Source organism: Lissotriton vulgaris, chromosome 7 (assembly GCF_964263255.1).
Source record: "Lissotriton vulgaris chromosome 7, aLisVul1.2, whole genome shotgun sequence".
In the NCBI taxonomy this organism is placed as follows: domain Eukaryota; kingdom Metazoa; phylum Chordata; class Amphibia; order Caudata; family Salamandridae; genus Lissotriton; species Lissotriton vulgaris.
This window is the reverse complement of record NC_141695.1, coordinates 551,137,402-551,162,064: the sequence shown is the minus strand read 5'-3', so window position 1 is coordinate 551,162,064 and position 24,663 is coordinate 551,137,402. Positions and strand designations below refer to the sequence as shown.

Sequence of the window (24,663 nt, the reverse complement as noted above, 5' to 3'; positions counted from 1 at the left end):
GAAATATTCACTAGTGTGATTCATTTAAAACACAACACAACTAATTGAGGGAAACTAAGCAAAAAGTATTGAACAGAATAGATCTAATTTTGCAATCTCTAGCACTTATTTACATTTAAAAATTTACAGTACACCCAATCTGCTGATTTATGTCAAAGTGTTTTGCTGTACAAACAAGAAAAAGTGTTGTGTTATGGAGTGATTTGTTTTAAAGGAACAATGGTCCCTAACCAGGAAACATATGTAGAGATTTTTTTATATAGAAATGCAATGATGTATATATTTGGCTGTGCAACTGGACATAATCATTTAATGCGAAGAGTAAAAGGAAACATACAAGTGGGAACATATATAACATTAAAAAGGGAAGAGTTCAGGCTTTATAAGAGGAATGGCCAGAAAAAATATATCAATTAGGCCAGAAAAAAATACATTAGAACACCCTAGCACATACTAATAAAAAATAAGGTTATGTCAGACTGCAAGACGTGGACAATGTTTCGATTCCTTTAACACAATACTGAACTGTACTAACTTCTTGAACTTCTCCTTTTTGAGAAAGTAGTTGAGGGCTCAGAGATCCAGGATAGGACGAAGGCCCTCGTCCTTTTTAAGGACCAGAAAGTAGCGCGAATAATAACCACCACCTACTTCTGGCACAGGAACCCTCTCTATAGCTCCCTTGATCAAGAAAGTCATAACTTCCTACTGAAGCAAAGTCAGGTTATCCGTCATCAGCCAGTTATAAGTTAGAGGCAAGGAGGAGGGGTAGTCTCGAAGGGGAAAAAATAGCCCCTTTGGACTAACCGAAGAACCCAACTGTCTGATGTGAAATTCAAAAAATGCCTGTTAGAAAGTGACAGAGGATAGCTCTCTTCTCGGATCTGCACTAACTGACACGGAAAGAAAAGAACTGACGTCAGTCAGACGAGGTGGTGCCTATATAGGTGACGTGGATGGCACAACGGCAGAGACGTCAACGTCATGCAAAGCCGATTGACGACCCCCTTACGGCGCGCAAGGGTATTACTCGAAGAAAATTCTTCAATCCAGTCTGACACCTGGGAAATTCAAAGGTACATAATCTGCAGCTAGATGTCTCTATCAGATAAATATTTTAAAACCTGACTTCTGGGATCAACCTCAGTGTCCAATCCATATTCAGTAAAAGGAAGTATACAGAGTATACTTCTGTGTTTCTTTGTGCTTGTAGCACAGCTTCGATGGTATTTTTTCCTAACTTCTTGCACCTCTTTAATTGATGACTGTTCGTGATTTGTTGAAGTTCTGCAACTTTGACATATAGGTTGCTGCTTTGCCTCCAATATTCGATGCAATATCCAAGCTTGATAATATTTAACACCCAGGTTTCTGTTGTGATTTCTATAAATTCACAAAGAAAATCTTTAATTCTGCCTCCCCAATCCCTCCCCCCACCTTCCAAGCCAAAGATTTGTTAGAAATTCTGTGGGCAGCCAGATGCAGTCAATTGTAGGAAACAGGGAGAGACTGGCAGTAAATGTGACAGGAATGTAACAGCATCAATATAAAGCTGTAACTACCTCTAATTCTTTAATGGAAAGCGGTGTCTATTTATTTGAGTCACAAATGAAGACACCATCTTAATCACAATTGCCCTATATATTATCCCAAATTAAAAGAGGATGCAGGAGATAGGTTTGTGAATTTAATGGCGGTATCCATGGTAAGGAACGAGGATTATAATTGTGTAATTATTTAAATTTTTTCATGGGATATTCATTAACATTCATAAACATTGAACAAAAAGACAAGCACATCTATTGCTCCAGGAAGTGGGTCCTAAAATATATTGCAGGATAAGAGCTAGAACAAATGTCAGCATTACTTTTAAAGTAAAGTACTTTGTTGGTTAGTTCCAAATTAAACTGAACATTACTTGTACAGTGGAGTGACTCAGTGATTACTGTGACAGTTTCAGAAATGAGTGTTAGCAGTGAGACAAAGTTGTACAACATACCAGAAACCACTCAACCTACCATGCTATAGAATTTGATAAAAATGAGATCTGCCAAATAATTTTTTTTTAAATCGCAAAATTTTTTAATACAGCGTTTGCATACTCCAAAGTACAAAAGACAAAAAAAATTAACATGATCATTAAGCGAATCAAATCCATGCTACAGTATTTAGAAAAATAGCAAGAAATGAGAAAAATCAAATGGATTTTGGCTAAAACCAAACTACCTTGCTCTCCAAAAATAGCACAATTAAATGTTAACCACATGGCTGCTAGGCGTTTTCCCGTCCTGCGCTGGGAATTGCTGTTTTACTTTATTTCATGACGAGCTGGCCTTGTCATCCGCGCACGGCAGGTAAGCGCCATGACGAGCCCAGCTCGTCATTAGCTTCGAAGGGGTTATTCACATCAGCCCGGTCATCCCGAAATAAAAGGTTTTGAAAATATAGCAGTTTTTCATGGCTCAACCATTTTCCAGCAGGAATTGTGCTTGGCACCTCGAATCTTATCTTAGACATAAAAAGCACCAAGATGGGCAACCAAAGAACAAAAAACTGAGGATTGCATTCCTACAAATCATTGAGGAATTTCGTTTTCACAAAATGAGTTACTCTATTTTAAGTAGCTAAATTATTAGACATACCATAAATCTTTGAGTCGTTATCGCAAGTTAAAATAAACCTTTGCAATGTATCATATTACTGCGAGACATGTGTCTAAGCAGTATATCAAATAATGTTTTAAGACGTATGAAGGCATAAACTGACTCCATTCATTCAATCATAAAATTTATAGTGAAACACAAAATATATCAAAGTTTCAAATTTAACAGAATAAGATTTGTATTATGAATAGAATAATAATCAATGAAAGAAAACAAAGTGTCATAAAATGACTGGTGTTGAACTTGTCAGGGACACATATTGTTCATACATACATTAATTTAAACAATTATCTCTTCATAATGTTTTCTAATGGTTAAATCTACCTTTTATAAAATTAAAACAGCGCAACAAATCTCTAAATTAGAAAGATTTTGCAACAGTTCTAATCCCAGATGGTAATTTAAGATCAATGAGCTACACCGTACTGGGACCAAAATAACGTTGACGTAAACCTTGACACAGAGGGTAAGACATAATAAAGTGACGTCTGCATGGTTTTGCAATGTTATTGTAGCTACATGGGGGTTTACCACACATTTATTCTGCACCCTTAGAGGCAGAGACAAGAACGATAACAATCAGTTTGAGTCATTGCAGTGCAATGATCTAATTAGAACCCTAATTTAGAAGCAGTATAACCATCCTTTAGCACTGGGCAGGTAGGATTGGTGAGGACTCTGCAGTTAGATACGAGTATCTACCGTCGTGATCGTTTCTAAAGTTTAAGAAACTTGTTCTTCCGATAGATACTTCTACCTACAGACTCCTCCCCTTCCGAGGTTGTGGGTCTCAAAGAGTGGTCAGAGTAGGAAATACTGGAGAAATAAGCTTGCATGATCACCACCCCTACTCACTTCAGAATCTAAAAGGCAATGCTTTGCAAAGAATTGGAGAGGTGCCCATGTAGCTGTGCAACAAATGTCAACGATCCGGACACCTCTGGCAAGCACCAAGATCCCTTTAGTGGAAACAGTATGGATTCCCTTAGGTGGTCCTGCTTGGCAAGGGTGCCACATATTTTGATGCGCTAGATGATCCAGTGCAAAAAGGTCTTTCCTGCACCAATTTGCTCTTTTAGCTACCTGCATTACCCACAATGAGCTGGTCAACAGACTTGACCTGCTTTGTTTGCAATGTAATAACTCTCCGCACTTCAGGTGTCAAGATGGTTCCACCTCTCCTCCTATTCAGTGCGATGTATTTGAGGGTTAAAGGTGGAAAGGATGATGGAATTCCCCAGATAGAATGTTGTCACCATCTTGGAAAGGAAGCCACTTCATTTCGGAGGACCAATATGTCTGGAAGAAGCGTGTATGTAGACATTCCTTGCTCCTTGCTATAGTACCTCATGGAGATGGATGTCTCAAGGGAAACACTTTTGAGGGTTAACAGGTGTAACTGGCAACTGTGAAAGGGGCTCAAAAGGGGCACTCGTCTAAAAAGTCAAAACAAGTTTTAAGTCCCACTGGGGAATCACAAGGGAAATTGTATAAACGTGTCTCAGTGCCTTAAGAAACTGATCATAATAGGAGATTTCAATAGAGCTGCTGGTCTGCAATAGAAGAGAAATGCAGACAAGGCATCACTGTATAACCCTGCCGGGCTAGTAATAGACTGAAATGAAGGACCTCTAACAGCTGCGCCTTTAAAGAGTGTACATTCTGCTCTGTACAACAAGCAACAACTTCGTTCTGCTTTGCAGAGTAGTCTAATTCCATGGAGAGCAGACAGAATCATGTTAGCCACCTGGGGCTACAGCTGGAAGAAACTTAGTTGCCCCCTATAGAACTCCAGGCATGAAGGTGGATGCTCTGTAGTTTTCCATAAAGAACCCACACCCCAACTGGAAGAGTAGGTTCCACGTGAGAGGCAGATGCAGCGGAAACCGGGGAGTGTTGCTGGAGATTTGCATACCTGACTATTCTTGGACAGTCCAGGGCGATGAAGGCTGAGACCATCGTTGATGAATGTTCCTAAGAACTTGAGGAATCAAGTAATGGAAAGAAACACATACTTAGTTGGAAAGTTCTGGCTCAACAGAAACATGTTCCCCACAAAGGCTTCTGAAAAGGACACTGGTAAGCAAATACCAGCGGTCAGTTAATGTTCTACCTGGAGGCATAAAGAACCATCTGTGGGGTTTTTTTTTCACCACCTCTACGTAAAGTCACCACTTGTAATCAGCAAGATGACCGCCAACTGAGGCCGTCAGCCCTGATGTTCAGTCAGAGACTAATTAAATTCCATGCTGGAGCTCTTGACAGAAAATGTGAGATCCCACTCCTCCCTGTTTGTTGATAAGACAGATTGCAGTTGTATTGTTTGTCAAGATATAGATGAAGTTAATACAAGTAGAAGGCAAGAAAGCTTTCAGGGCTAGGCAAATAGCCTGCAGTTTTAGAAACTTAATTTGAAGACCAAAAGACTCTAATTTCCAGTTCCTCAAGATGTACACAGCATCCGGTAGAAGCGGACTTCACCACTAAGGTCACTGTCGTAGGTGGGTAAAAGGACTTCTCTTGACATAGGTGCTCCTCTACTGACCACCAGCCAAGACATGTGACAGTGTTGCAAGAGCATGTGATTGTATCAGACTGATTTCCTTTGTGCAGGAATCATGGACAATTAAGGCACCACTAGACAGCTCTTATGTGCCCACCCCCATACATGACCAGGAGGATTCAGGGGGTCAACAGATCTAGCAGCCAGAGGACTAGTACTTGAGCTCCTTTCTAAAACATAGGAACCATTTCCCTAATGTCCTGGATTCTCTGAGAAAGAGGGAAGGCTTGTAAAGTTGTTGTGTACGGTACTGCCGCTTTGAATAGGAGGCATTGAGAGGGCTCTAATTGAGACTTGTGCAAAAGCTGAAGTTGAATAGTAGGGATGCTACAGATATCCCAACTTTCTCATATGAACAAACCCTCACTCTCATCCTGGTGAAGACAACAATATTAATATGAACAGGATGCCTTCAAACAAGTAGTAAGCAAATCCTATCACAGGTCTCTCCTGTGTGGCTGCAGGGTCACTATGTATAAAGATGTCCCCATGCACCATCCAGTCTCATGTTTCCAGCGCCAAAAGAACATAATCCATGGACAACATCTTAAACATTTTCTTACAAAGGTAAAAAAAAGTTCATGGTTTTGAGGTCCTGAATCGAACGGAGAATACCGTAGTTCATGGGAGCCAGGAAGTACCCGGTATGGCACCCCTAACCAATTTCCTGCACTTTGACCAACTCCGTAGTTACACTAGGAATGCCACCTTCTGCTGCAGGATTTACAGGTGTTCTTCTGAATGAAGAGTCTGGGGATAGAGGATCTGAGGAGGAGCCTGTCAGAGTGTACCCCCTTTCTACAATTTGAAAAACTACAGGTCCAATGATGCAGACTTCTGGGCCAGTAGAAAGGAGGATATCTATCCTCCAGCTGGCCACACATGCTCCTTCAAGTAGAAGCAAAGGCAGATTTCCAGACATGTAGGCAGCGAGGAAGCGGGCAGTTGGGTCAGGCAACCTTTTCCATTGCCCTGGTCCCTGTACTAGCGCAGCAGTAGGTTGGCCTGCTGGGCAGACTGAGAGGACTGATACTGTTGAAAGAAGAGGCGTTTCAAGAATCCCAGAAAATTCAGGAACTTTCTGCAGTCCCAGTCCCAGTCCCAGTCTGAAGGGAATTGGTAGTAGCTGTCCCAGCCTTCAACTTCTCCAAGGCTGAATTAGTCGTGTCCCCAAAAGGCCACATTGAAAGGTGGTCTATAGAGCTCGCCAGCACATCCCCAGAAAAACTGGTGGGCCATAGTCAAGAGTGTTTCCTCAGTGCTACGAGAATTCCATGGCCTTGGCAACAGAAACACCATCTCAATTCCTGCCCTGAGCTGGCATTAGAAATCTAGACGGTCCCTCAACATTTCTGGAAAGTGGTCCCTAAGCTGAAGCAGGAAATTCTACACCACCAAGTCTGCTCTCAGCCACAATGCGTAAGGGTACCTAGTGAACAGACAAGTTGAATTCATAGAGATAAGGGCCAAGCTGCCCGCCAACTGCCTCCAGTATTTTAGATTCCAGATCTGTAGGAGCCACTGGGAATGCACCTCGGCTCTGCTTCAAGCAGAATGAAGCCTGCCATGTTTGGCTTGTGTGGTGAGATGAAAGGAAACATGGGTCTCTTAGTAAGAGCCTGTGCATTTTATCAATTAGCACATTTACTACTGTATCCAATGGAGGCTTAACACAGAAGTCATGGGCTCTAGCAAGGTGTCACTGAATGCAAGCAAAGGCTCCTGTGTAGCGGAGGTTGGCTAAAGGATGTCTATTAACACCTTGGGTGCTAAGCAGATCCCCCTCCTGTGCTGAAACTTACAGAATCCCTTTTTCATGACGAGCTCAGCTCGTCATGAGCACACGAGAGGTGTAGCTCATGACGAGCTGAGCTCGTCATGAGCATCGAAGGGGTTAAGATATCTACCTTGGTTCCACTTTAGGCAAAGCAAGCTCTAATACTTCTGCTGCTTTTCTCAACACTCTATAAAATTAGGCAAGCTCTGGGGGAGTAGGGCATGGGGGAACTCAGTTTTGGTATCTGGTAACATGTCCAAACAACAGGCATTTTGAATGCCCATATAATGAGCAATGGTCATAGATTGTGGTGGCAGCAAATGTGCCACCACACTGTTGTCACCGTCATCATTTTCTATAGGTTCTGGCATCTATACAGGCCAGACTCTTCCATAGCGTGACAGTCGTGCTGGTATGATTAAGTCTTTCTACATTGCCTCCTCTTGTGTCCCTATGGTTCCCTCCTGGATCTATGAAGGATTCCCTTGGTTTTACAGGTAACCAGTAGAGGAGCCATTGGCAGTGACAGAACAAGCATGGACATCGGAGGATGTAGATACATCAACAGAATTACTACTTGCGCAAAGAACTCAGGATAAGACTGCTTCTGTGCCACAAACAGCGACAGCCGCAACAGTCCAGAATGGGGTCAGGGGTTGGCACCAGACAGCAGCACTGCTGGAAGCTCCTCAGGTCGAATGATAAGCTGCAGCTCTGATGAGGACTCCATAGCAGGTGGAGTACATTAAGACAAACTACCTCTCGACACATGCCAGCGTCAAGCAAAGGGAGATGTTGTCATGTTTACTCTTCATTTTGTGCTCAGTGTTCCTGGGACAACTTTGACAAGCAAGAGAAGAGCAAATTGACAGGGGACCTTGTCCAGGACAACGACCAGCATTGAGCCTGTTGCTCCTGAACACATTGGCTTTGTGCTTTTTTATGGCATTGGGGTGCATGAGGTTACATATGATGCATGACCTCCAGTACCACAAGCAGATCTCGTTGGGGGGAATTGGACATCTGTCCATTACAAATCTGACAGAGTTGACATCCTTGATTGTGACATTACTAACCACTGCACTGAAGAGCTTTAAAAAAAGCTGTAGAAAAAGCATGAAAACATGAAGAAATCCGAAAAATTAACTAACATCAGTGCATCAGGGTGAGTCCCATTTGGCTCCAGTGACCTCACCCTAATGGAGCCAGCACCCACAAGCATCATAGGAGAGCTATGAAAAGTTTCCAGCTCCAGTGTGGCCCATGGGGATATTTAACAGGTAAGGAATCTGCATGTTGAAAAATCTATTGAACATAAACGCAACAGGACAGCAAGTTTGTACTCATACAGCTACTTTACAATATTATAGCATATCATACTATTTTAATAGTAAATATTACACTTTTCAGAGTGCCAACTTCATGTCAGGTAAGTCAAACATTTATCCACAATGGAGATCCTAAGCCTAATGTCCAAAAAGTGACTTGAATTGGCAAAGTAAATGCACAGAGCCACTGGCCTCGCCAACGTTTGCCTGGTTTGTTTGCTTATGGCCAAAACATTCAACAGGGACTTGGAATCTTGGAATTATTTTTTATACCACTTGAAAGACAAATTTCAAGATGGATGCCTGTTTGTGCTTTTGCATAGGGAAGCATGGGTGGACATCTTAGTATTTTTTCCAAAGGATTAATAAAAAAACATTTCAAGATGGCAACCGATGCATGCACTTCTTATGGTGAATTATGTTACATCTATTTAGTAAAGCACAACAAATCACACCCGGAAGTGTATCTCGGTGCTCGAACTCCACAATAAAATGCACCTAATAATTTTAAACAGCCACAATTTGGGATATTTCTGTTAAGGTGGCTTGGAATCAGATTGCACGTTGTTGGAGCAGCGTAAAAAAAGGCTCTGTGCCCATATCTTGAGGTTCAGACACGGGGAATAGAAACAAACGCCTTATCTCTGGATCTTACAGCCAGATTCATGAAGCTTAATTGCGCTCGCAAAGGTCCAGATTCTGGGAATCTGGCCCTTTGCGAGCGCAATTTTTGCATTTGGGATTCATCATCCCAAATGCAAAAATCGGTAAATGCGATTTCGCTAAATTGCGAGGAATTACATTTAAGGAATCTCTATTTGAGATTCCTTAAATGCAATTCATTAACCATTTATAAATTGTGAATTTGCAATTTCGGGCCGCTATTTACTGCGAGGTCAAACCTCGTGGTAAATAGCGAAAACATGCATTTAAAAGCATTTCTCTAAGTTGCATGTTGCACACACACATGTCCTTTGGACATGTGTGTGCGCAACACCAATGTAGATTACATTTCAGGGGTGCTACAGGGTGTCCTTTGGACACCCCTAGCACCCTTGAAATCGCATCCTTATTTGCGATTAGCAAATTGCTAATCGCAAATAAAGAATAACTCCCCATTCATTCCTATGGGCCTTTAGGAATGTGTAGGAATCGCATTTTATTTTGCGATTCCTACATGAATCCCGTTTTGCGAGTCTGTAATAGCGATTCCTTATGAATCTCTATTAAAGACTCGCAAAACGGGTCTTTGATGAATCTGGCAGTTAGTGTGCAAGAGGGACAGTAGTAACATAGTTTGTCTTTAAGATACAGAAGGGACTTGCCGAATAAGGCTTTATGGGCCAGACAACAGATCTTAAAGGCAATGCGCTTCCTGACTGGAAGCCAATGAAAAAAACAAAGTATGGGGGGCAGAAGGACAGCCAGCTGGGAGATTACAGACCACCCGGGCAGCTGTATTTAGCACCACCTGCAATTTAGCCAGGAGGGTATCGTTGGCTGTCATCAGCAGAGCGTTACTGTAGTCTAAACGGCTGATGATCAAAGCCTGGATTCATGTTTTTCTGGCAGAAGAACGAAGCCTGAGAAAGAATTTCCTCAGGAGCCACAAGGTAGCAAAACAAGACCCTCCTATGGCCTCTACGTGACTTTTCATGGATAATTCATGGTAGAGTTTTATACCCAGATTTTTCGCTAATTTACATGGACAGGGGGCCGGTCTAAGTTCAGGCGGCCACCCGTCTGGGGACCAGAGACATTTGGCTTTGCTAAACACAACCTCCATCTTCTCACTGTTCAGCTGAAGACCGTTTTTGGACATCCAGGCTGCAATGTTCCTCATGCAAGCTTGAAAACGGCACTTGGCATTGTTGATGTCCTGTCCCAGAGAAAGGACTGTCAGAGTATCATCAGCGTAAGAAGTTACTTCAAAACATGATGCTTTGAAAATCTGGGCCAGGGGAGCAACATAGATATTTAACAGCATTGGGCTCAAAGATGAGCCGTGCGGGACTCCTTAGGTGAAGGTATATGTATGGGATTTGAAGGGATCCAGAGTAGGTTTTGGAGATCGATCTTCTAAGAAATCGGCCAGCCACTGCAGGACAGTGCCTCTGACACATATCTCATGCAGTCTGCTAATCAGTTTAGCATGAGAAACTGTGTTGAAAGCGGCAGAGAGATCCAGCAGAAGCATAGCAGGCGTACTTGAGTCCAGAGAAAGATGGATAGAATCTGTAACTGCAACCAATGCAGTCTCAGTGCTGAGTGCACCTCTAAAAACCGATTGGGAGGGGTCTAGGATCAGATGCTCCTCATGGAATAACAAAAGTTGTTTATTTATGTAGCCAGCAAGCATTTTTCCTAGTAACAGGAGGGAAATGGGACGGAAATTAGTCAGGTTGTTGGGGTCTGCATTTTTAAGAATGGGGGAACCAAACTCGTTTCCAAACTAGAGATGGTTTAGCAGATTCGAGAGATAGATTGAAGAGAGAATGATTGAATAGAGAATGAATAGAAGGAGCTATCATGGCTGATAGTGTGGCTGAGAACCTAGGGGGCAGACATCCATGGGAGACCCAGATATGGCTTTGGATAGGAAAATAAAAATATGGTTGAGTGTGAGGGGTTCAAACCTATCGCATAGCGAAAGAGAATCATTACAGGATGGCATGGAAGAAATGGGGTTGATCGGCCCCAGATTGATGGGGAATTTCTTGTGAATAGCATCAATTTTGTCTTTAAAAAAATCAGCTACTGAATTAAAAAGTTGCTGAGAGGCGGGATAGCTGAATCGCAGGCACGAGGATGGATGAAATCACTGAGCACTTTAAAGAGCTATTTGGAAGAATTGCCTGCAGATAAAACTCCTAGTTTTCCTAATCGGAGCATGATTTTCAAATAACGCCAACTTAAAGGCTGTTTTGTCATTTAGAGTTTTTGACTGGGGCTAGCATCTTTCCAACTTTTTGCGTGCTGCCTTCAGCGAATGTAGTTCTCAGGAAAACCAGGGGGCATGTGGTCTGGAGGAGGTCCTTTGAATAGTTTTATGGGCAGATTTTTTAAATGCCGTAGACAGGGCACGGCAGGGCCTTTGGTGCAACTTTGGCACGCCCACTGCGCTTCGTTGCACATCTGCGTGGTCATCTACCAGAAATAGGTGCAGGCAAGATAAGCACTAGGCGGCAAACCCTGCAAGAAATGAAAGCAGCCAATCAGAAAAGACCCTTCCTAGCCGCCTTTTCCCGCACAATCAGTAAACTGCAGCGGACCGAACAGCACTACTGCAATGAGTTAAGAAAGAAATTCAATAAGCAAGCAGAATCTGCCCATGAAACATAAAAGTTGAAAACACGGCATTGAAAATGAGTAAAATGCAGGAACACTTGTTTTCTTACACACAGAATCTCCTTGTAAAGATTTGTTAGGATACTTTGCTATTAACTTGCAGTTACATAACGGTGGGGTGCCACTTTGGACCTGTAAATTAAGGAAAAATTAGAACATTGGAACGTTGGGAGCTCCATTGAAAACAATGGAGTGCTCCGGGCTTATAATGGCTGGTATAAGCCTGGAGCTCCAACATTCCAATGTTTCTTTGTTCACAGCTCTGGCTGTGAGCAAAGGCTTCAGGGGGCCTGAGGGGATTCCAATCCCCTCACACTTCCAAAAGGCTTTGTTTTTTTTGTCAGTACATTCTGTCCTCTAGTGACAGAATGTTCTAATAGCCTTATAGCCCTTCGTAGATGGGCTATACCGCTATTAAAGTCCCTCTCCCTTGTTAAAGGCCCTCGCCTTCGGCTCGGGGCCTTTAACGCTGGAGAGGGCCTTTAATAGCCGGTATAGCCCTCTACGGCGGGCTATAAGGCTATAGTATGGTCCTGAATGTTGTGCAAATACTAACGGCCCAGTAGAAACATTTAGGTACTGTGCTCTTGGGGGAAATATGGTGGAAGGGATAAGGAGTGGCGCAGAGCAAAGATTGAGTGGGGAAGCGAGCAGCGTGCAGCTGCCAAAACCAATGTTAAACAAGCACTGGCATAGCCAATAGGTCTCTCCTTTGGGACCTTTTGTAAGTTTTTGTCCACAGCGATTGGCTTTTGCAATGTTTTTAAGCTGTGTTGAAGCGCTCTATAGCACCACTCTACAGTTACTCTACAGCACCACTCTACAGTTACTCCACGGCACCACTCCACAGCTGGGGCAAAGTCACTGACTTCAGCGCTGAAGCAGAGCGTGCCCTGGAGCCATTCTATGGTGTTAGGTAGGGCTGGGGCCGAATCCCGGACCTCAACGCTGAAGCAGAGCACACCCTGGAGCCATTCTATAGTGTTAGGTAGGGCTGGGGTAGAGTCACTGACTGCAGCGGTACACAAATATGTATGGCAAAACTTCCCAGTGACGAGGTCTTCAAATTGTAAAAATAAAAGCGGCTGTACAAATTAAATCACTACATAAACGTTTGGGACCACTTTACAAGAGCACCAGCTATGTTACAACTACATACTTATTACTTGGTAGGTACGGCAAGATTTAGAAAGTTGCCAGCAACAAGCAGAGGGCGCCCTAGAGCCATTCCACTGTGTTTTCAGCAACTGTATACCAGAGGTACACAAATATGTAAGGCAAAACTTCCCACTGAGGAGGGCTTCAAATTGTAAAAATAAAAACAGCTGTACGAATTAAAGCACTACATAAACGTTTGGGGGCGCTTTACATAAGCACCAGTTATGTTACAACTACATATTTATAACTTGGTAGGTACGGCAAGATTGATAAAGTTGCCCGCAACTACAAACAGCTGAGTAACAGCACAGTGCGCAAGAAAAGCCAGTAGAGGGTAGGGCTGGGGCACAGTCACTGATTTCAGCTCTGAAGCAGAGCACGCCCTGGAGCCATTCTATGGTGTTACGTAGGGCTGGGGCAGAGTCACTGACTTCAGCGCTGAAGCAGAGCGCGCCCTGGAGCCATTCCACTGTGTTTTCAGCAACTGTGCACCAGAGGGACACAAATATGTATGGCAAAACTTCCCAGTGAGGAGGGCTTCAAATTGTAAAAACAAAAGCAGCTGTACAAATTAAAGCACTACATAAACGTTTGGGACCACTTTACATGAGCAAAAGTTATGTTACACCCACATATTTATTACTTGGTAGGTACGGCAAGATTTAGAAAGTTGCCACAGAAAGCAGAGTCAAGTAGACTGGGAAGCTGAAAGCCCAGGAGTGAGGAGAGGGGAGGACCCATTAGGAGGACAAAGCAACAAAGAGACGGCAACAAAGTGAAAGCACTCGTGCATGTGCAGCATCTACCTTGCAGCGCCATCTTTTTCCAATTAGCAAGCGAGGCGCGGGCACGATAATTGGAAACACATGGCGAAGCTGCTCGCACCCGCAAGGTGGATGCCGTACATGCACCAGCGCTCACTGGAAACAGTGCAGTACATGGACGAGTTTTCCAAAAAGTGCAGACAGATTACAAGAGGTCACTCCTAAGCAGCGCTTGCGCACTGAAAGTGAAAGCACTCGTGCATGTACAGCATCTACCTTGCAGCGCCATCTGTTTTAAATTAACAAGCGCAGCGCGGGCACGATAATTGGAAACAGATGGCGAAGCTGCTCGCTCACGCAAGGTGGATGCCGTACATGCACCAGCGCTCATTGGAAACGCACAAGTTTTCCAAAAAGTGCAGGCCGATTACAAGGGGTCACTCCTAAGCAGCGATTGTACGCCGATTAGGCGAGACCTAACAACTGACAAGCTGGAGCAGGAAGATAAGGGGAAGAAGAGAAACGGTTGAGGAGTACAGAGCAGACAAGTCCGAGAGTGAGGAAAGCTCTGAACTCACATGTAGTGCTAATACAGTAATTAAGATCAATTTAAGCATTTTTTATTATTAAGCTTTTGCTTTTTCTCTTGAATCAAGCTGTCAGTGCAAAAAAACTGAACGTAAGAATGCCTTCAGAAGGCCAAATAAAAGAATGGGTCAACACCTATAATTAAATAGGCATTTAATGCCATAATGCCTTTGAGAAAGAGGCAAATCCATAGTGGAACATTTTTATTAATTATTTTTAATGCCTTCAGTGAGATTTACAATACTCATCCATCCATCCTATAAAGTACACTGATAATAGATGTTAGTATTGCATGATAGAACCAAACTAATTTTAGCAACCTTAGGACGAAGAAAGGCGATATGAGCTTCACCAGGATTTTAAACTTTGAACTGCTAGGTGCCAAATAATTCTATGCTGCAATCTTGCTTTCTCACAGAGCGGCCCCACTATAGATTACTGGCCTTCATCCTGCATTCTATTTGGGCATGCAGCATCGATTCCAGCAGCGCTTACCTGTATTCTCTGGCATGGAGGCCTGATCTGTATTCCTCTCCTTTTTGAAGATGACATTACCAAACTGCAGCACTGAAGAAACAACTTTCAGCATTGCTGAAATAATGAAAACACAAATTCATTATGGTAAAGCAAACGTTTCTAAAATACTTCACTAATATAGATAGAACAATGCCCTACTGTTCTTCCCAGTGCAAATTAACCAAATAATAATCACAGTAAATATGCCAGCATAAGACACACCTCAGCCAGAAAGTAGTTTCTAGTCACACACTGTTGGTCAACTACTACTCAAAATCTTTACAAATAGAACTTCCCCAAGCCAGATTTATTTTTTTTCTAACCTAAAACACAACCAGCTTGGGAAGATGTATTACTCAGTTTTGTTGCTGGCGTACTTTATAAAGGAGATCTGTTCAAAAGATGCCTGCATTCATGGTAGCATTTTTCCTGGGTTTATATTTTTGTGGAAAATTATGATTTTTATGTTGGATCCAATACACGAATGCTGAATTAACATTACGGCAGTTGAAATGAGTTTAAAATGATGAAAATACGTGAGCTTATTAGTGTGATTTAGTTGTGCCACATTTATATGAAAATGCCATATTGGATAACATAGAGGATGTTCTGATGCTGTTCTGCCGATCAATCTTGCTCTTTCCCTTCCCATCCCCTGCACATTCCATCTCTACACAAGCTCTGCACAAGCGGAGATAAGCTGATATAATGGAGAGTGTGAGTGAGTGAGAGTATGTGTGAGAGTGTGCTGAATGAACTTCATAATGCTCCTAACTGTAGCAGTTTTCAAGGCCCTACCGCTGTAGATCCATTGCTGGGCCTAGTATTATTCATTGATGTACAACATCATTGTTGAAACATTTCATACTACTTTGGACATCTTCAGATGTAATCACACAGGAAATCCTTGATGCTTTCTTAAAATGTGTTAGTGCTTATGTACTTAATAGTGGCATTTACATTTCTGATTTGTAGAAACAGTTGTTACTTGAGATCATACCACAATGATTCTGGGTTGATCTTTTGGTTTGCCCAAATTTGAAAGTATTTCTCCCGAAACCAATCGAATTCTTACTCATCTTAAACACTAGAAGAATGTAAAAAATTATAAGACATTACCAATAAGTCATCACCTGGTGTTTTCTCTCAGACACACAATGATCAAAATAAAAGAACTTGCTTCAGTATAGGAAGGCAGTGGAGTTCATTTAACACACAGAGACACTAACAGATCGACTGACAGCTTTGGCTGTAAACTAAAGGCTCAGTAATGAAAAGTGTAAAGCTATTAAGAATGACGGCCTAGAAAATCTACACCCACTGATGTAAAAGGGATGGTCATAATACAGGAACAGCCATTTTCAAGTAAGGATGAACTCATCAGCTAATGAACAGGTTACTTACCTTCTGTAACGATGTATCTGTAAGAGACATATGTAGTTATAGATTCCTTACCTTAGAATTACCCCCAGGCGTCAGACTGGACCCGGAGATATGTTTTCGTAGTAGTACCCCTGCGCGCCGGTAGGTGGTGTTGGTCGCGGTCGCCGGATGACGTTGCAGTGTCTAGTTAGACACTGTGCACTGATGTCAGTTCTGACACCACTTTCCACGCTAGAAGCGCAGAGCCATGCAGGACACTGACCACTGGTGCAGATAACTAGGGCCCAGTAAGAAGTCCCTATCCCTAGAACGGGGAGGATGGGTGGGGCAGTAAGGTATCTATAACCACATACGTCTCTTACAGATACATGGTTACCGAAGGTAAGTAACTTGTTTATCTGAAGGAGACTGTAGTTCTAGATTTCTTACCTTAGAATAGATACCCCAGCAATGCCAACCCTGGTGGTGGGTCTGCAAACTAAGTTCACACCAGGAAGTCCTGGACAACAGAATGGCCGAAAAAGCTGTCTTACCGGACTTGGCTATCCAGGCAGTGATGCTATGTAAACGTGTGCGGAGCTCCATGTCCCAAAGCAGTAGAGGCTGCCGTCGCCCTGGTAGAGTGGGCCGCAGTCCTACTGGTGGTTCATTTTTTGCCAAAGAATAGCAGATCTTGTTGCATAGGACAACCGACTGAGAAATGGTACGTTTGTGCACTGCCTAACCTTTCTTGGTGCCTACATAGCCCACGAGGAGTTGATCGTCCACCCGGAAGTCTTTAGTGCGGCAAAAGTTGGACAGCGCACGTTGAGTCTAGACGTTGGAGTCTCTGCTACTCCTTGGAGGGCTGCGGGGGAGGGAAGAACATAGGCAATGCAAATGCTACTTACCAGTATGCATCTGTTCTTGGCATGTAGGGCTGCTGACATTCATATCTGTGCATAGTCCGCCACCTAGTGTTGGGTCCGGATGATTGCACATTGTTGTCCTGGAAGAGTCTTCGAAGTATCACGAGATAGGTGGCTCCTCCCCTGGACTACAGTGCGCATGGGCATCGCCTCCATCCCCAGATTGTTTTTAGCCATTGGCAGAGATGGAGTGAAGAAGTGAGTGATGACCATGCTATGAGCATATGTGTGTAAATGAATACATACTGCAGCTGCTACAGGCGCCGGGGAGGAGGGTGGGCGATATGAATGTCAGCAGCCCTACATGCCAAGAACAGATGCATACTGGTAAGTAGCATTTGCAGTTCGAGGCATGTGGGCTGCTGAATTCATATCTGTGCATAGAATACATAGCAGTCCCTCCATTAGCGGCGGCCGCCCGTGCCAGCTGCAGCAGTCTGAAAAAGTGTTTTTAGAACAGCCTGACCAACAGCTGCCTGTTGTTTTGAATGCACGTCTACACAGTAGTGCTTAGTGAAAGTATGAGTGGTAGACCATGTGGCTGCTCTACAGATGTCTTCTAAGGGAATGTTACCTAAGAAAGCCATAGAGGCCCCCAACTTCCTAGTGGAGTGGGCCCTTGGTGGGATAGTGAGAGTGCGCTTAGCTTTAGCGTAGCAGATTTGAATGCACTTTACTATCCATCTAGCGATTCCTGCTTTGGAGATTGCATTTCCCTTGTGTTGTGTGGCAAAAGCAACAAAAAGTTGTTTGGTTTTGCGGAAATCTTTTGTCCTGTCCACATAGTACATCAAGGCTCTTTTCACATCAAGAGTGTGGAGCATGCGCTCCGCCAGCGTCTCTGGGTTTTGGAAAAACAGCGGCAATTCAATTGTTTGGTTCATGTGGAACTGTGAGACCACTTTGGGTAAGAATTTAGGGTTAGTGCGGAGCACCACCCTATTAGCATGTACTTGGAAGAAAGTTTCTTGGATGGTGAGCGCCTGCAGCTCGCTTACCCTCCGTAGCGATGTAATTGCTACTAAGAACGCAACCTTCCAAGTCAAAAACTGGAGTTCACAAGAGTGCAGTGGCTCAAAGGGAGGACCCATCAGCCTTGTAAGAACCACATTGAGGTTCCATTCTGGAGCTGGTGGAGTCCTTGGTGGAATGACCCTTTTGAGTCCTTCCAGAAAAGCCTTGATAGCAGGGACCTTAAAGAGAGACAGGTGCTGCCTATTCTGGAGGTATGCTGCCATAGCAGACAGGTGAATGCGGATGGAAGAGTACGCTAGATTACATCGATACAGGTGAAAAAGGTAGCATATGATGTTCTGAATGGAAGCATCTAGCGGGTCAATGCTGTGGTCTACACAGTAGATGACAAACCTCTTCCATTTAGCCGCATAACAAGCTCTAGTAGTGGGCTTCCTTGCCTCCCGAATGATGTCCATGCAATCGGGAGGAAGATTGAGGTAGCCAAACTCTAGGACTTCAGGAGCCAGATCGCCAGGTTGAGCTGTTGCGGATCTGGGTGCTGAATGTCGCCATGGCTCTGCGTCAGAAGGCTGGGAGTGAGATGAAGCCTTTGATGCGGTACCACGGAGAGTTCCAGAAACGTGGTGTACCATGGTTGGCGAGCCCACGTTGGAGCAACCAGGATGAGCGTCATCGAGTGTTGCCTGAGCTTGCGTGCCACCAGCGGTATCAGAGGTGCTGGGGGAAAAGCGTACGCAAATCTGCCTGACCAGTTCATCCACATCGCATTGCCCTGTGATTGGGGGTGTGGGAACCTGGCGGCGAAGCTTTGGCATTTTGCGTTCTCCTTTGTGGCGAACAGGTCTATCTCTGGATGACCCCACTTTTGGAAGTACGGTTGGAGTACTGATGGATGTATCTCCCACTCGTGCATCTGATGGCTGTGTCTGCTGAGCAGATCCGCCATTTGATTGTCCTTGCCCGGGAGATGCTCCGCCATGAGGAAGATGTTCCTCTGAATGGCCCACTTCCACATGCTCTGAGCCAGATGAGACAGCTGTGGAGAGTGTGTACCTCCCTGCTTCTGGATGTAGTACATGGCCGTCATGTTGTCCGTCCGGATCAACACGACCTTGTTGCACAGATGTACTTTGAACGCCTTTAAGGCCATGAAGATTGCCATCAGTTCCAAGACATTGATGTGCATCTTCCGTTGCTGAAGTGTCCATAGTCCCTGCACAGTGTAGTGGAGTACATGCGCTCCCCATCCCTGGAGAGAGGCGTCCGTTGTCAGGATGATCTGTGGGACAGGCTCTTGGAATGGTCGGCCCTTGCAAAGGTTTTGTGGATTCCACCAATGCAGAGAGTTGTACGCCCGACCGCTCACCAACACTAGGTCTGTCAGTTGCCCATGAGCCTGAGTCCACTGACGTGCCAGGCACTCCTGAAGCGGACGCATATGTAGTCTCGCGTGCGGGACAATGGAGATGCAGGAGGCCATCATGCCTATCAACTGCATGAACACCTTCGCTGGAAGCGAGTGTTGGGGTCTGAATCGATGGATCAGCGCCTGGATACTGGCGATTCTCACTGAACTCGGCTGCGCAGTGGCTGCCAGAGTGTCGATTGTCGCGCCCAGATACTGTCGCACGTGGGCGGGCTGGAGATGGGACTTTGGGTAGTTCAGAGAGAATCCCAGATCGTGCAGGAGGTGAATGGTGCGTGACACGTGGTCTACGCACTGCCGTTCCGTCTTTGCCTGAATAAGCCAGTCGTCTAGGTATGGAAAGACATGGACGTGCTGGCGACGGAGATGCGCCGCCACAGTCGCTAGACATTTGGTGAAGACTCTCGGTGCCGTGGTGACCCCGAACGGCAGGACTCTGAACTGGTAATGCTGGTCTAAGATCGTGAATCTGAGATACTTTCTGTGGGAAGGATGCAGGGGAATATGGAAATAGGCATCCTTCAGATCCAGCGTTGCTAGGAAGTCCCCCTGTTGAAGCAGGGGAAGCACCTGCTGCAACGTGAGCATATGGAAGTGCTCCGAGTTGATGTACCAGTTCAGGGGCCTGAGGTCCAGGATCGGCCTGAGCGATCCGTCCTTTTTGGGGATCAGAAAATACAGGGAGTAAACCCCCGTTCCCCGTTCTTGCAATGGAACGAGCTCTATCGCCCCTTTTTGCAGCATGACCAGTACTTCTTGCTGCAACAAGGTCAAGTGCTCGCTGGACATAGCACGGCTTCTTGGCGGTATGTCCGGTGGAATGGACGTAAGTTCTAGACAGTACCCGTACTGGATAAGAGACCTCACCCACCTGTCCGTGGTGATGGACCTCCACGCCGGCAGGAACTGCTGGAGTCTCCCCCCGACAGGTGTTGTGTGATCGGGGGGAAGTGACAAGACGTCACTGCTTGTTGGAGGTGGTGGACCTGGAGGCATTGTTTCCACGTCCCCTGCCTTTGATATTATTGCCTCTGTAGCCACCTCTGCCCTTGTTGTTGTTATACGAGGACTGGGTGTTACCCTTGTAGTACTGCGTGGACTGGGATGCCTGGCCTCTCGAGGTGCCTCTTGAATTGGAGCGGCGAAAGGAACCACCCCGAAACTGCTGACTTTGTAAAGCCCCCATTGATTTGGCAGTTTCGGTATCTTTTTTCATCTTTTCTAGGGAGGCATCCACCTCAGGGCCGAACAGATGGTCAGGATTCACTGTCTGACCCAGTATTGTGGTTTGTATGTCGGGTTTGAACCCAGAAATTCGAAGCCAGGCATGGCGCCTAAGTAACACGTTTGTATTGATAGCCCTGGAGGCAGTGTCTGCCACATCTAGGGCACATTTGATGGATGCATTTGTAATGAGTTTGCCCTCCTGAATGAGCATCTCCCCCGCCTCCTTGTATTGGTCAGGCAAGTGTTGCAGTATGGCCTCTAATGTGTCATAATGGGCCCTATCATAACGTGCAAGCAGGGCTTGAGTGTTAGAGATCCTCCAGATGTTCGCTGCCTGTGCAGCAATGCGTTTGCCTGATGCCTCAAAGATCTTGGACTCTTTGTCTGGGGGAGGAGCATCACGAGTAGTCTGCGAATTCCCCCTCATTCGAGCGTTGGACACCACCAGGGAGTCCAATGGCAAATGTCCCTTAATATACGTGGGATCCGTTGGCGCCGCTTTATATTTCCTGTCGATGCGAGGATTGACCACCCGCGCCCGGGTGGGCTCCTTGAATACCTCCTGTGCATGCTTCAGCACCCCTTTAAGCATCGGTAGTGTCTTGACTTGTTTTTCGGCTACCGAGAAGGTGTCGACTAAGAAGTCTGCATCCACGGGGTCTGAGTGCAGTTCGACGTCATGGTTCGCTGCAGCTCTCTCTATTAATGCATTGAACGCCGCCGAGTCCTCTGTCGGGGACGTCTTTGCGGCGAAAAGTTGAGTGTCCTGCCCCGACTGCGGGTCGTCTGTGTCGCCTCCTGCTGTCCAGGGCACCTGCTCCTCTTCCGGATCCGAGTACGCAGGATAGTTGTACTCGGCCTCTTCCTCGTCCACATCAGGCACGGGGGAATGGGCCGGCGAGTGTTCCAGGGCTTGTGGAGACAGAGGTTCCATCAGAGCCGAAGAGTCCGCAGAGTAGCTTTTGTTCTTGAGTGGAATCCTAAAGGGTTCCAAGGCCGGCTCCGACGTAATCTTTCGTTTGAGGAGCGACAATTTTCCGGTGTTGGCGTCGATGATCACCTCACGACGTTCCTCCACCGCAAGCGGCTGGAGCCGAAGCTTCGACACCACCAAGGCAGCCTTCGGCGTCAATACTTCCTGAGAGTGTCCGCTCTGCTTAGGCGCGAAGGCCTTCGGCGCCGACTTGGGAGGAAGGGTAAAACGAATGGGCGTTTGGTCCTTGGCAGGCTTCGGCGTGGGCCTAGGCACTACAGTGTCCTGGCTGGGAACCACAGAGGACTGTTGGAGCCGCCTTAAGGATTCTCCCACCTTCTTTGTAAGGGATGCCGAGGGCTGAACCGTCTCGAGCGATTCTTCGTCTCCGAGAGCCCGGTCTCCGGTAAGCCTCTTCTTCGGTGCCGACGCCCCATGGCCTGTCGCACCGTCGGCGTGACGCTTCTTCGAAGCAGTCTTCGGGTCCGCGACCCCTTTCGGCGCCGACGCAGCCGCGTCGGATGCCTTCACCTTCGGCGCCGACCCAGAGGGCTTCGGGTCGGCCATTTTGGCGCGGCTCTTCTGGTCGGCCATTTTGGCGTGGCTCTTCAAGTCGGCCATTTTGGGTTTCGTGGAAGTTGACGCCTCCAGAACCTTCTTCACCAACGCCACTTTCGGTTTCGGTTTCGCATCCGAGGGTGCGAGACCAGTTGGCTTCACTTTCGTTTTCTTGTTAGAAATGTCCGTGACCGGGCCCGGAGGCGGGGACGTAGGACTCATAATTAGATCTAGGGTAAGGCCCGAAGGCGATCCCTCGACCTGGGCCGTATGACGGGGAGTAACCCCGGAGTCTGTTTGGGGATGCTCTTCCTCTGAGCTATCCCCCATCGTGGCACAAGCCAGTTCGTCGTCCCCTACCTCGCCGGAGACTTCGTCGTAGGCCTCCTCATCCGCGTCGTAGGTCTCTTCCTCGGACGCGGGGTTAGAGTCCGACCCTTGTACGTCGTCTTCTTCCTCGACAGATTCCTGGAAGATGTCATCAGGCGGGGGTGCCGAAGCCGACAACTGAGCCTGGAGTCGATTAGCCCGGCGAATCTTCAAAGTTTTCTTACTCCTAAACTTTGAACACGCCATGCAGGTGTCTTCACGGTGATCCGGTGACAAGCATGTATTGCACACGGGGTGCACGTCGAGGTGCGAATATTTAGAGTGACACAGCGGACACTTCTTGAATGGAGTCCGCTCCATAGCAAAGGGTGTAGTGTAGGCCCGTCCGCGTCGAAAGCACGTGGAAGGGCAGTAGGAGATCGGAGCTGAGAGTCAGTAAGAAACCCGAACGCAACTATACCGACGCCCAGCCTAAAGACCTTTTGGTCTCGAGTAAAAATCGAACAACTGTCGGTTCCGATAGAGGGAACCGAAAACACATCCGAACCCGATGGCGGAAAAAAACAATCTGGGGATGGAGGCGATGCCCATGCGCACTGTAGTCCAGGGGAGGAGCCACCTATCTCGTGATACTTCGAAGACTCTTCCAGGACAACAATGTGCAATCATCCGGACCCAACACTAGGTGGCGGACTATGCACAGATATGAATTCAGCAGCCCACATGCCTCGAACTGTGATGGTCTGACGTATGTGGAAAGAGGTCACAACGTTGGACAGAAAAGAGGGCCTAGTACGAAGGGCCACTTTGTCCAGATGGACTGCAAGAAAGGGAGGTTTGGAAGATAGGGCCGGAAGCTCACTCACCCTGCGAGTAGAGATGATGACAAGCAGGAAAGCAAACTTTAAAGTAAGGAGATGAAGAGGACGATTATGTAGTGGCTCAAAGGGAGCACACATAAGATAAGTAAGGACAAGATTCAAATACCACTGGAGCATTGCGGAAGGAGGAAAGAGATGAGTAATGTCCTTCAGAAATATGTTTACAATAGGGGCCTTGAAAAGAGAAGGCTGATTAGGAAGGCGAAGAAATGCCGAAATGGCTGAAAGATAGCCTTTAAGGGTGCCCAGAGCAGAGCCCTGCTGGGTCAAAGAGAATGAAGAGGAGAACCTCTGAAAGAGGGGCAGAAAGGGGATCTACAGCAATTTCTGTGCACCATGCTACAAATTTGTTCCATCTACAGGCGTATACCGTTTTAGTAGAGGGACGCCTGGCTGCAAAGATAACATTACATGCCGACGCTCAGTCTCCTCGCAAGGAGGTGGAGGCTGGACAGGTTTGGGTGGAGGACTGTCCCCTCCTGCCGCGACAGAAGATCTTCCCGAAAAGGCAGTCTGTATGGAGGATCGATGGACATGCTCAGGAGCTCGGGGTACCAGCCTCTTCGTGCCCACTCCGGAGCCACAAGAATACTTGGGCCCAGTCGCGCTTGATCTTCTTCAGCACTCTCGGTAGAAGTGGTACAAGCAGAATGGCGTACAGGAGGCTGCAATTCCACTTGCGACTAAAAGCTTTGCCGAGCGAATGCTGACTTTGAAACTCCAACGCACGTAACTGCTGACACTGCGCGTTCACTTCGGTGGCAAATAGATCTAACCAAGGCTCTCCCCACTGCTGTAAGAGACCTTGCACCACCTCAGAGTCAAGACACCATTTGTGACCCATCATGCACCGGCGGCTGAGTTTGTACGCCCTTGAGTTCAGGAACCTGCTAGGTGTTGATAAACCAGGGATATGCCCTGATGTTCCAGCTATGTCCAAAGGCAGAGAGCCTCTTGACATAGGGTCCACAACTCCACCCAACCCTGTTTGTTGCAGTATCACATGGCAGTGGTGTTGTACGTGAACACCTGCACTACTCTTCCCTTGATAGAAGGATCGCCTGGAGCTCCAGAAGGCTGATGTGGAGCCCGGACTCCACCGGTGACCAGAGACCCCTGATCTCCGCCTCTCCCATGCAGCTGCCCCATCCCAGGAGTGACACATCTGTCACCAATGTGAACTCTGATTGGCGAAGGGAGAGGGATCTGCAGTTGACCCAATCCTGGGTTGTGAACCCCCACTGCAACCCCTCCGAGATCTGGACGGCATTGGAAATATTCCCCTGATGCTGCG

General features: G+C 46.2%; 1 protein-coding gene across 7 annotated transcripts in view; it reads right to left on the bottom strand.

Moving 5' to 3' along the window:
* Positions 1 to 24,663, bottom strand: part of MYH10 (myosin heavy chain 10) — a 1,221,191-nt gene that overhangs the window by 871,878 nt on the left and 324,650 nt on the right. For all 7 annotated transcript variants that reach the window (XM_086930637.1, XM_086930640.1, XM_086930641.1 and 4 more), the window contains one exon: positions 14,685 to 14,780. In XM_086930637.1, coding sequence (XP_086786763.1) covers positions 14,685 to 14,780 — 96 coding nt within the window. The remainder of the gene's footprint in view (positions 1 to 14,684; positions 14,781 to 24,663) is intronic.